The following is a 12,826-nucleotide window of genomic DNA, read 5'->3' on the forward strand; positions in this document are numbered from 1 at the left end:
TTTCTTCAGAATAAAAAGAAGAATTCAGGTCTGGGTTGAGATTCCAAGCCAAACACTAAAGTTTGGTTTGCACCCATCTCTACACAGCAGGATTTTGGTTTGGACCCATTTCCACAATAATTGTTCTTTCTGTAGATCTTTGTGGTGAAAGGAAAAATGGGGCTTGGGTTTAAAATACTAGAGTGGCATACAGAAGATTCTGGTTCAATTCCCAGCTCTACCCCAACTTTCCTGTGTGAACTTGGGCTTAGTTGGAAGCCACCATAATGCTAATAATAAATAATATAATCCAACTATTTGGACGGATCTCTAATCTGCTGAGAACACATGGGAATTAAGTTTGCCAATCTCTGATACATCAATAGTAGGTTAAACTGTACAGTCTGCAGAGACTTTTACAAAGCTATTTTGCCAGATCTGATGATGTTTTTTGTCTGTCCTTACCACAGCCGTTAGACTTTGAAACAAAAAAGGCATATACCTTTAAAGTAGAGGCCTCCAATGTGCATCTTGATCATCGATTCCACTCTGTGGGTCCATTCAAAGATACAGCCACTGTGAAGATCAATGTGTTGGATGTGGCTGAACCTCCAGTTTTCAGCAAGCCTATGTACACCATGGAGGTTTATGAGGATACTCCTGTTGGGACCATAATAGGTGCTGTAACTGCACAGGATCTTGATGTTGGCAGCAGCTCTGTTAGGTAAGGAAACATTTTCCTTCTTACATACCTTTCATATAAATTAAACTCAGAAAAGTTCAAAAAGAGAATTATGTAAAGTCTGCAGAGGATAGGTTCATCAATGATTATTAGATGAGATGGTCCATGACGCAGCCCCATGCTCTGGGTTTCCATAAGCTTCTGCCTGCCAGAAGCTGGGACTGGATGACAAGGGATGGATCACTTAGCAATTGCACTGTTCTGTTCATAGCATCTGGCACTAGCCACTGTCAGAAGTCAGGATCCTGGGCTAGATGAAACATTGTTCTGACCCAGTATGGCCGTTCTTATGTTCTTATTTTCTAAATTTGTGCTGAGAATGAGACTGAATGGATCAGGAGAGTGGTAATGATATATGAACCATTTCACATGAAAGTCAAAATCACAGGTAATTGTTGTTGAAAGTAATTATCAAAAAAGTACATGCTGCATTGGGTGGCATACATGAAATGAGTCAATCGATATATAGTAGATACTAGATAACAGGAGTCCATATCACAAAAAGCACCATACTAGTTGGCATTAACTAACACACTTGACCTCAGCAGAGGTTCTGGGTACTGAATAGATATGCAGACTTTTGTCATACCCAGAGGGAGTCCATCAAAAACTGTTTAGAAGTACATTGGGAGCAAATGTGGAAAGGCAGGGTCGGGGAATTGGCAATGCTTTGGACATACCACACTTATATTATGCATAAATTGAGGGATATCAGTGCTGCACCTTTTCCAAGAAATAGTCTTTTTGTCACTCTTTATATTAAGGTTCCATTCATAAATAGTTTATAAAGAGTAATAAATGATTAATAAATTGTTATAGATTATTAGTGTCAAAAAGGTAAATAGGCTGCATATAACAATCTATCGTTACCTCCTTCTAATGATGTGCTCACAACCATTTATTATGCATGGTATTCATGTCTATAACAGGAATAATTTATTAAACCTTTATGAAAAAAATGGAACTTCACTATAAAGTGTGACAAGTCTCACTCTTTCTAAAACTGCCTCGGACTTCCAGAAAAAAGTCTGATGCTAATGATACATATATTTTATGTAAACAGAATTAATGGTTCTGATTTAGAAAAGGCACATTAATAATTGCATGAAATTAGATTCTCCTAAAATACCTCATGTAGCTAATACGTTAAAAAATTTACTCTACTCTAGACACTTGAGTGCACATGTTGGTGGAGATTACATTTAACATGTGAAAATAAATTGTTAAGCTTGCAATTGTCCTTAGTAACCATTGCCAAGTACATCTCCAAAACAACAACACAATTCAACAAAAATGCCAGTGTTTTCAGAGGCGCCCAGGACTAGAATGCAAATATTGCTGGAGTTCACGATGTAAGACAGCTGACATAGCAATGGGAAGGGTGATTGCATTCCCACAGGTAGCTCTTGTGCCTGCCCATCCTGCATTCCTTTCCACCACAAGATGGTGTAGTTTCATATAGACTGGGGGACATAGATTACATTCCCACCTCTCCCTCCCCCGCCGCCCCTAACAAAGGGCCAGATTGTGAACCCCTTCCCCTAGCAGTGAGTTTACAAAAGTAGTCCCATCAAAACCAGGGTTATCTTGAAAGTTGGACTCTCTCTTAGGGCCAGATAGTGAGCCCCTTACTCATGTTTCTGAGAAGTTTCTCATTCAAATGGCCCAGTGTTAATCTCTTGAACAAGTAACTACTCTCCAGTGAGAGTAACTGGCTGATAATCTGGCTCTAAGAGAGACCAGTTTTCATGCTTGAGTGCCTAGACCCTGATCCTGCAACTGGATCTGCCTGAAGGAACCGCTGGTTAAGTCTGTGGGACTTCTTGTGGGTGCAGTAGCCTGTGATATTTTTATAGTGAGCAGAACAGTGTCAAGATAAACCCTTTATTGTGAATAGAAGCTGTGTACAGAAATGAGGTAACAAACTTTCTACTGCTCTGTGTAGCTGTAGTCCATGACTGCCCTGTCCTGGGTTGCTTTGTTTCTGCTCCACAAGGAAGTGTGCCCCAGAAAACTAAAGACTGCATGAAGAATGGCATCTCTTAGTTTCCTGGAGGATTTACTCTATAGTGCATCTTCCCTTTTTTTGATCCCTTTCTGAGCTTCCTGACTTAGTTAAAACATTAAACTAAAACTATGGCAAACAAAATAATTGATTTAACCATCCTTCAAAGCCCACCCATGCAGAGCTCATTGCAGTACTGGGGTCTACGTTAGGCTGAGGTGCTCATTTCCACATTTGCCCAGTCAAGAGGTGACTTGTAGGGAAGGTATGGGGGGTGTAGAAGTATCCCCCCAGATTGACCTGCCGGGGGCTGGGAAGGAGAAAGGTTCTGTCCTTCTCTCCCTGCACCTCCCCACCCAGCACATTCAACTGCTCTCCCTGGCAGCTGGATAGGGAGCCAGATGGAGCCACTTCTGCCTGAGAGCCACTTCTCCCTGGCTGGGAGGTCACATGTCCTCCCCTTTAGATTGTGCACTGGCCCCACACGCACCTCCCAGCCCCGTATGGGGAGGCACAAGTTGTCTATGCCCTTAGGTGTCCAAGTGCCAGTCTGAGAATCCAAATGAGGGATTAGATACTCTGATACTACAGATAAGTGAGGCGGTGCCAGAAGATCAATAGACACACTGGGACAACAAAAGACAAATGACTACTGGGTACTGTAGAGGCAGTACATCTCCCTCAGTTTGACTCTGAAAGATAATTTCTTTCAGCCAAACCATCATGATTTTGGTCCTGAAAACACATACTTATCTCTTCTCCCCTTATAACTTCCCATCCAAATACCTTTGGACCTTGGTGCCTCATACAAAGCTCCTTAAGTCAATAGAAAAACTCCTATTTGCTTCATTAAGCTTTGGATCAGTCCCTTATAACTGTGGAAACTGCCAATTAAAGAACTCCCATATTTGGGGGTGGCGGTAAGATGGTCATTGTTTACTATTTAACCTGTCTGTGTTCACATATTAGTTAGTTCAAGTGAAAGAACATAGACATAATTGTTAATTACTTATGTATTAGAATCCAATACTCCATAAGATTTATATCCTCTAATTGAAAGTAAGAGTCAATAAAGAAAAGTTAGCAAAAGCATAATTTAGTTACAAAGAGCTGCATGTGATTACAACTTTCAAATGGGTCTTATAGCAATTATGGTCTCTTAGCTATTTAAAATCTAGATTACCTTGTAGGGGTAAATAATGGTCTGTCAGTTTTACAATATTTTAAAGAAGGAGCTTAAGTAGTGCAACACTGCTTCCAAGTAAATAGGCCCTCTAAATAGACACAGAATGGCAAGACATGTTCTCTGAGGTAATAGGCAATATAATGTGCTGGATAGTACGGTTTTTTTACAAATTAATTCATGTTCCCAGAGATGTTTTCCTAGAGCAGTTTAGCCATTATGGTGCCTATTACAACAACAATCTGCAAAACAATGGAGACTAGAATAAACAAAAAATCTGCAGTGTATGCAGCAGAAGTTATAACTCAACAGAACAAAGCAGTCTAAAATAGCTCACATTAAAGGATGCAACACTAGTCACAGCAACTTAATCCACTTTATCAGGCAAAAATGTCTAAATCTGTTTTAAATGTATGGGGGGGGGGAATAGTAGCTAAATAACAGTGGAGGTTGAATTTGGGTGGGTTATTTTTTGCGTGGGGGAAAGAAGAAGGAGATACTATGTTGCTGAAAATCACTGAAAATGCTGAGGTTTATTTTTCTCCAGTAGATGGAATTAGGGCTGTTGAGGTTTCTGAGAAGTTTAGAGTTTGAATAAGTATGGATTGTGGGGATGGAAGTTGACAGAAATATGGAAATGAAGAGGCTCAGAACACATATTCAGAGAAAGAGAAATAGGAAGACACAAAGAAAAGAAGGTGCCTTAGGTAGTCAGCACCTGCAAATATGACTCTATGTGACACTGTTTTGGAACATTGCCCTAGTGCACCTCATTTTCAAACTGTGTTAAATTTAGATTTCAGTACTTGCGGGAGAGATATTCTGTCCATTTCCATTTCCTTCATACCGCAGCAAGAAATGCTTGGCATAAATGTTAAGCTGAAGTCCTGTGTACTTTGTGGCCATTAAAGATCCCAAAGCACTTCTCAAAGAAAAAGAAAGGAAATATTCTCACATGTTCTTCTCAGATTCCTAGCCCACGACAGTTACAAGCCCTCCAGGACAGACAAGCATCTGTACTCAAATAAACACTGAGTATTTATATCATTTATAAATCAGAAAATGTTGGTGTTCATCAAATCTAATTTCCTTTAGAGATAGCATCAGGTTTTTTATTAAAATCATGCTTACATATGCACATACTCTATAAAGGTTGAGACCAATGTGACATCTTAGGGACAAAGCTAAGTAACAATCAAAAATGCCAGCATAAGTAGATGGTTGGGAAATCACCATTACATACAATGATATCTGGAGTATAGATATTTCTCTAATCTCTATGTGAGATTAAGCCACATTTCAAGTGACATCTTTGAAGATGTCAAATTTCCTAGGAAATGATGTATCTTAGTGGATAAAGGATTTTTACCTTTGGTCTGAACTACAGATGTGACTGATTAAAATGAGTTTGATATTCTCCTCCATGACATTGTCCCGCAGAACCTCCTTGCTTGACTCACGTGCCGTACCTCGTGAGCCTCAGAACCATTTAAAGCAAAAAGGCCCCATCCTGCTCAGTTCCAGAATTCCAGAACTAGAATATAACGCCCCCTACTTACATCCTTTTGTACTGTTATGAACAAAAGAATGGCCATACTGGGTCAGACCGTTTTTCGATATGCAACAGGGTGCTGGGAAAAGGGTTGCTGATTCAACCCTGTCAAGGTTCTTTCCCAACTCTGAACTCTAGGGTACAGATGTGGGGACCTGCATGAAAGACCTCCTAAACTTATTCTTACCAGCTTAGATTAAAACTTCCCCACAGTACAAACTTTGCCTTGTCCTTGAATAGTATGCTGCTACCACCAAGCCTTTTAAACAAAGAACAGCGAAAGAGACCACTTGGAGATGTCTTCCCCAAAAATATCCCCTCCAAGACCTACACCCCCTTTCCTGAGGAAGGTTTGATAATAATCCTCACCAATTGGTACAGGTGAACACAGACCCAAACCCTTGGATCTTAAGAACAATGAAAAATCAATCAGGTTCTTAAAAGAAGAATTATAATTAAAGAAAAGGTAAAAGAATCACCTCTGTAAAATCAGGATGGTAAACACTTTACAGGTAATCAGATTCAAAACATAGAGAATCCCTCCAGGTAAAACCTTAAGTTACAAAAAGACACAAAAACAGCAATACACATTCCCTCCAGCACAGGTTATTTTACAAGCCATTAAACAAAAGAAAATCTGACACATTTTCTAGCTAGATTACTTATTAACTTTACAGGGGTTATAAGGCTGCATTCCTGATCTGTTCCCGGCAAAAGCATCACACAGTCAGACCAAACCCTTTATTCCCTCCTCTCCAGATCTGAAAGACTCTTGTCCCCTCATTGGCCATTTTGGGTCAGGTTCCAGCAGGGTTACCTTAGCTTCTAAACCCTTTACAGGTGAAAGGATTTTTGCCTCTTGCCAGGAGGTATTTTATAGCACTGTATACAGAAAGGTGGTTACCCTTCCCTTTATGTTTATGATATGCCACCCAAATGACAGATAGGGTGAAACACTTGTTGTGACTTCTTCCTGGAGATCTAGGAGAAAACAGAGTTAATAAGACACATGCATCTTTAAATATACAACTAACTGTATGAAGACTAACAATATTTTCCACATCTTAAGGAAAAGACTAACAATATTTTCCACATTCTGGGAAACTTTCACGGGAGAGTGAATCAGCCATTTGCTTAGAAGCTCCTGAAATGTGCTATATGTCGAAATCAAAATATTGGAGACTCCACCAAATAAGTTTTTTGTTATTTCCCTTGGCAGTATGAAGCCACTGTAGTGCAGCATGGTCTGTTTGCAGGTGGAAACGCCATCCCCAAATGTATAGGCATAGCTTTTCCAGAGCGTAGACAATGGCATAACATTCCTTTTCACTGATTGAACAGTGGCTTTCCCTCTCAGACAGCTTCTTGCTGAGAAACACAGCAGGATGGAATTCTTGATTCGGTCCTTCCTGCATTTAGACTCCTCCCACACCACGCTTGGACGCATCTATGGTTACTAGGAACGGTTTGTCAAAGTCTGGGGCCCTTAGCATAGGGTCAGACATGAGTGTTGCTTTAAGCTGGTTAAAGGCCTTCTGACACTCCACTGAACGGCATTTGGCTGTTTCTTGTTGGTTAGGTCTGTCAGTGGAGCGGCAATTTGCTGTATTGAGGTACAAATCACCTGTAATATCCGGCCAAGACTAAGAAGGATTGAACCTGTTTCTTTGACTTTGGGACAGGCCACTTTTGGATAGCATCCACTTTGGCCTGTAAGGGATTGATAGTTCCTTGACCCACCTGGTGTCCAAGGTAAATTACTCTGTTTAGCCTATTTGACACTTCTTAGCCTTAACAGTCAGTCCTGCCTTCCTGATGCACTCAAAGACTTTTTGTAGATGTTCCAGTTCTTCTGCCCAGGAATCCGAAAATATGGACACATCGTCAAGGTAGGCGACTGCATATTCTCCTAATTCCGCTAGGAGACCATCTACAAGTCTTTGGAAGGTGGCGGGTGCATTTCGCAGCCCGAAAGGGAGCCCATTAAATTCATACGGCCCGACATGTGTGATGAAGGCTGACCTATCCTTAGCGGATTCATCTTGCGATGCTTGCCAGTACCTCTTGGTTAAGTCCAAGGTAGAGATAAACTGGGTCTGTCCCAGTTTCTCCAGTAGTTCATCTGTGCGTGGCATTGGATAGTTGTCTGGGCGAGTTACAGCATTTAGCTTATGGTAGTCCACGCAAAAATGTATCTCCCCATCTGGTTTGGGAACTAGAACCACTGGAGATGCCTGTGCACTGCCGGAGGGGTGGATTACACCCATCTGTAGCATATCTTGAATCTCCTTTTCTATAGCAGTTTTAGCTTGAGGAGACACCCGGTAAGGTTGGACCCTAATTGGGTGAGCATTACCTGTGTCAATGGAGTGGTATGCCCGTTCAGTCAGCCTGGGGTGGCTGAGAACGTCGGCATGTTCCTAGCGCACAGCTCCTTGATCTGCTGTCTCTGCATACGCCCAAGAGTCATGGAGAGGTTCACCTCTTCCACACCACCATCACTTTTCCCTTCGCAGTAGACACCTTCAGGCCACTCAGTGTTATCTTCTCCCTGGGCTGTAAACTGACAAACCTTTAATTCTCTGGAAGAAAAGGGCTTTAGAGAATTAATATGGTACACCTTAGGCTTTCAGTTGGAGGTGGGGAATGCTATGAGATAATTGACAGCTGCCAGGTGCTCTTGGACTGTGAATGGCCCTTCCCACGATGCTTCCATTTTAATGGGCCTGGAGCTCCTTTAAGACCATGACCTGGTCCCCTACTTTGAAGGAACGCTCTCTGGCATGTTTATCATACCAGGATTTTTGGTCTTTTTGAGCATCTTTTAGGTTTTCTTTAGCAAGGGCTAAAGAGTTGCAGAGGGTGTTTTGTAGGTTGGTTACAAAGTCCAGAATGTTAGTTCCTGGAGAAGGTGTAAACCCCTCCCATTGCTGCTTCAGCAACTGTAATGGCCCCTTAACCTCGCGGCCATATACAAGTTCAAATGGTGAAAACCCTAAACTGGGATGTGGTACAGCTCTGTAGGCAAAGACCAACTACTGTAACACTAAGTCCCAATCGTTGCAGTGCTCATTTACGAATTTACGTATCATGGCCCCCAAAGTTTCATTAAACTTCTTCACCAGGCCATTTGTTTGATGGTGATAAGGGGTGGCAACCAAGTGATTTACCTCATGAACTTCCCAAAGGCTTTCCATAGTTCCTGCCAGGAAATTAGTTCCTGCATCTGTAAGGATGTTGGAGGGACACCCTACTCTGGCAAAAATGTCTTTGTTCTAATGGTGAACATGGAGAAAAGATGGATTTCTGAACATCCATGTACAACGGTCAGATCCTTTGTTTTAAGATGTGTGGGCAATGGGCATTCACCACACAGCTGTTGAGATTGTTTAGAATTCACAGCTCAAGCAGGAAGGAGAGGACCCTCAATCTTTAATAGCAATACCTAGTTCTTACATAGCATTTTTCCACAGTAGATCTTTAAGTGCTCTAAAAGGAAGTCAGTATCATTCTCTCTATTTTACAGATAGGGAAACAGAGGTGAAGTGACTTGCCCAAGGTCACTCAGCAGGTCAATGGTAGAATTTGGTAAAGAACTCAGAACTCCTTAGTTCCAGTCCAGTGATCTATCCACTAGGTTATAAAAATTGACGACTAGAATGTCAAATACTACTTTTGATATTTTACTTGAAGAAAACAAAGTATTTGTACACTTCTCTCAGTAGGTGGGCTGTAGATCCATAACTCTTAGATTCACTCTTTAAGGCCAGAAGAGACCATTGTGATCATCTTGTCTGACCTCCTACATATCACAGGCCACAGAACCTCACCCACTCATCCTGTAATATGCCCATAACCTCTGGCTGAGTTACTGAAGTCCTCAAATCTTGATTTAAAGATTTCAAGTTACAAAGAATCCACCATTTACTCGAGTTCAAACCAATAAGTGACCTGTGTCCCATGCTGCAGAGGAAAGTGAAAGACCCCAAGGGGATTGGCCAATCTACCCTGGGGAAGATTCCTTCCCAACTCCAAATATGATCAGTTAGGCCCTGAGCCAAGGGGAGAGACCCACCCTCCAGACACCTGTAAAAGGATTCTCTATAGAAACTCAGAGCTCTCCCATCAAGTATCCTACCTCCAGCCATTGACCATATTGCTAATAGCAGTCATGGATGGGCCATATACCATTGTAGGCAACCTCATCATACCAGCCCCTCCATCAGCTTATCAAGCTCAGTCTGAATGAACAGTTTGGTCAGAAAGTGTGTGCTGGTAGCTCAGGACAGTGTTTAGCACTGAGGGAGAGAGGAAGAATTGTCATAGAAGGCTCCTCCATTTGATTAGGACCAGCCAGGAAGCAGGAATGAGGGAGGTAAGCGCTTGGCAGTACATAATGATCTAAACACCCACTTGTAGTTTAATGGAGCAGCAGCATATTATGCTTTTGCCCCCTAATGGCTAGATTCTGCAAAAATATGCATTCTGTTGCAATTGTACTTTAGCTCATGTAGTAGAACTGCTGCTTTTGCATGAAAGGTCCTCACTCCAAGTCTCTGCAGCAATGGATTCGTCAAACACTATGAAATGCAATCGCTGGATTAAAAGCAGTGATTTCGTGTGCTACAGCCATATCATCTCAAACAGTGATCTTGTCATGGCTCAAAACCCATCTTAATCTTGCTTAGGTCATTACTTGGACGAACCTCTAAAGAAACCTAGGTGCTATAAGGAACAGTGTTGGTCATTCTTTAAAATGGTTCTCTTCCCTTAGTCAAAATTGAAATAGCTCCCCACCACATAAAACTACAGCCCTGAGGACTGGTGGTAATTAAAGAGTCTACTGCACTTTTCACAAGAATAGTGGTGTTAGCTCTTGTATTCTGGCTAAACTCCAAATATATTCGATCTAAATGTCCCTTTTAATTAAATTGGATATGTTAGTGCTAACTTCCTCTCTTAACCTGTTGTATAGTTTGTTGTTGTATATATCTAAACAGTTGTTGCATTTCATCTAGAGAGGTTCTTATATTTTGAGCCATTGTTTCCGAGCAGCATCATTAATGTAATTTTAAGCTAGGATTTATTGACAGTCACATATATTTGGGGTAGGGGATGGTCACATGCTTGGAGTACAATTTCAGCCTGGGGTATCCTTAGACCTCTAAGAGAAATGGATCAACACACAGGAGAGTAGCAAATACATGGCTGGGGCCACATCTTTGTATGTGGATGAACTGAAAAAGCAGACATAAAATGGGATGACGCTGATGGCATCCATATGGATCTCACATTAACAATCTGCAGTTTGATATTAATGAACTCATTTAGGCCTTAATCTCCAAAGATATTTCCTGATAGGTCACAGCCCAAGAGGAAGTCAAGGGGTACCAATGACCACCTTCTGGATTCTGGGTTTCTCTGGGGTTTGAACAACCTTCAATGTAAACTGGAGCAGCCTTGGGACTATTCTAATTTATGGCCACCTCCTCAAGGCTGGCTATGGGCTGCCCAGCACCACAGTATTCCCCAAAGTGCTTAACACTATAGCCATTCCCTTTCAAATCCCCAAATCTACCTGTACCAAACCCCTCGCTGCAGGGTTTGTGAGGCCCCCGTACAGGCCAGAGTAGGTGACAGAATCATCCCACTATGTGTCCACAGCTCCCACTAGTGTAATTTTGGCACCACTGGTCTTCAGTGTGACATCTTTTCTCTCGGGCTTCCTCAGCTTCATTACGGTTTTGATTTATGCAATGAGAATAGGTACTGAGTTAACGCATCTCAAAGACTAAGATAGGATACTGAACGCCAAATATTTGCACACTGAAAAGTGGACTCAAAGCAGCCAATTCCCGCTGGGTGAGAGAAACATTTAATAGTATGAAGCTCTGTGGCCTCCTCTACCAGATCTGCTGTCACATATGCTTACACCACCATTTCCTGAACTGGAAATTTGCTTCCTGGTTTAAGGAGAGGGGCTGGGTGTGTCAGGAGATGGACGGAAATTGAAAAGGGTGTGGTATAGTGAGGCTCTGCTCCCCCTGATTCTTGGTTGGTGTTAAGACCCTGAGGACATTATGCCAGAGTGTAAGTTAAAGCTGCCTGGAGACAGGCAGCTGAGAACGAGGGAGCCACAACCAGCTATCTGTCTGCCCACAGTCCACCCCAAACCATCCTCAAATGCCCCTCCCATCACCAGAGATTCTAGGATGCTCTTTAATGTCCACGCCATCATGGCCTCCCCCCGTGGAAAGCTGGCAGAGTAGGAACACTTTCACATAGTCTGATCTCCCATCTGCAGGCAATGGAAATAAATCAGCTGGTAGCAAACAGATCTCCTACTAATGCTGGACCAGTAGACTCAGATGGTACCATCCTTCCCTCATTATGGACAGGTTAGAGAGAGAGAGAGAGAGTGCACATGCAGAATGGCCTCCACTGTTCAAGTCTGCCCCAAACCTCAGCAATACCTAAAGATCCATTACAGCAGCAAAGAGAATGGGGTTCTGAGGCTTTGTCCTTAACCTAATTTTGTCCTGTAGGTGCACCACAGTTGTGCCAGCCCTGGAGAGATGATGTGTATGGTAAGCTTGTATTAAAGGGGTTAAATGCAAGATTTCTGAATACATACATTTTACCCCATACGTCTAAGCCGGCAATACAAGTTACAGCTTTTCATTCTCTCTGGGTCTTGCAGCACTGCCTTCTCAGTGCACTAGTAAAAATAAAAACAATGCATTTTCCAAATGACAACAGCTTTTGCTAAGATATGCATCCCATCATGAGAAATGCAAAGCAGACAACAGAGCTGTCTGAAGATTTTGATGAGCATCTGAACAGCATTTTAGATGGGGAGGGTGAGGAAGTGATGAAATTTGTAGACAGGAACAATTGGCAGTTTGGAACCGTTGATAATTGAAGTGAAGCAGATTTTATTCCCCATTTTGTCTAGTGTGTTTTACTAAAATGTGTATGTCAAATTTATAGGGCTTATGAAAAGTTCAACAGCTTCTTTCAGTCAAATCTGATGTAGTCATCAGAATCAGTGAGTGTTCCCACAGCCATTGCCTTCATGTAAATTAGTTCTGCATCATGCCAAATAAACATTCACTGTTCAAATCAGAAGCTAAGAGCAAAGTGTTATTTGTTTGTATTGACATTATCCGTACCACATCAGGTGGCCTGCTAGCTGGTGAAAAACATTAATCTTTCACCTTCATTATTTAGAAATGGAGTGAGATTGTAGCTCACTGTGAAAAGACTGCAAGTCATGTATTTATAGAGTGCAAAGAATTCTAGTCAGTGGAGGTGTTGAATTTCTACATATGTTTTATATCTAATTCTCACGAGAAAGAGCTGGCC

At 41.9% G+C, this 12,826-nt stretch overlaps 1 protein-coding gene across 2 annotated transcripts in view; it reads left to right on the top strand.

Annotated features, from left to right (window-relative positions):
- CDH12 (cadherin 12) overlaps window positions 1–12,826 on the top strand; it is an 852,174-nt gene that overhangs the window by 810,747 nt on the left and 28,601 nt on the right. For both annotated transcript variants that reach the window (XM_084620075.1, XM_084620076.1), the window contains one exon: window positions 450–703. In XM_084620075.1, coding sequence (XP_084476201.1) covers window positions 450–703 — 254 coding nt within the window. The remainder of the gene's footprint in view (window positions 1–449; window positions 704–12,826) is intronic.

The sequence above is a fragment of the Lepidochelys olivacea genome (assembly GCF_965140295.1).
Source record: "Lepidochelys olivacea isolate rLepOli2 genome assembly, chromosome: 2".
Classification (NCBI taxonomy): domain Eukaryota; kingdom Metazoa; phylum Chordata; order Testudines; family Cheloniidae; genus Lepidochelys; species Lepidochelys olivacea.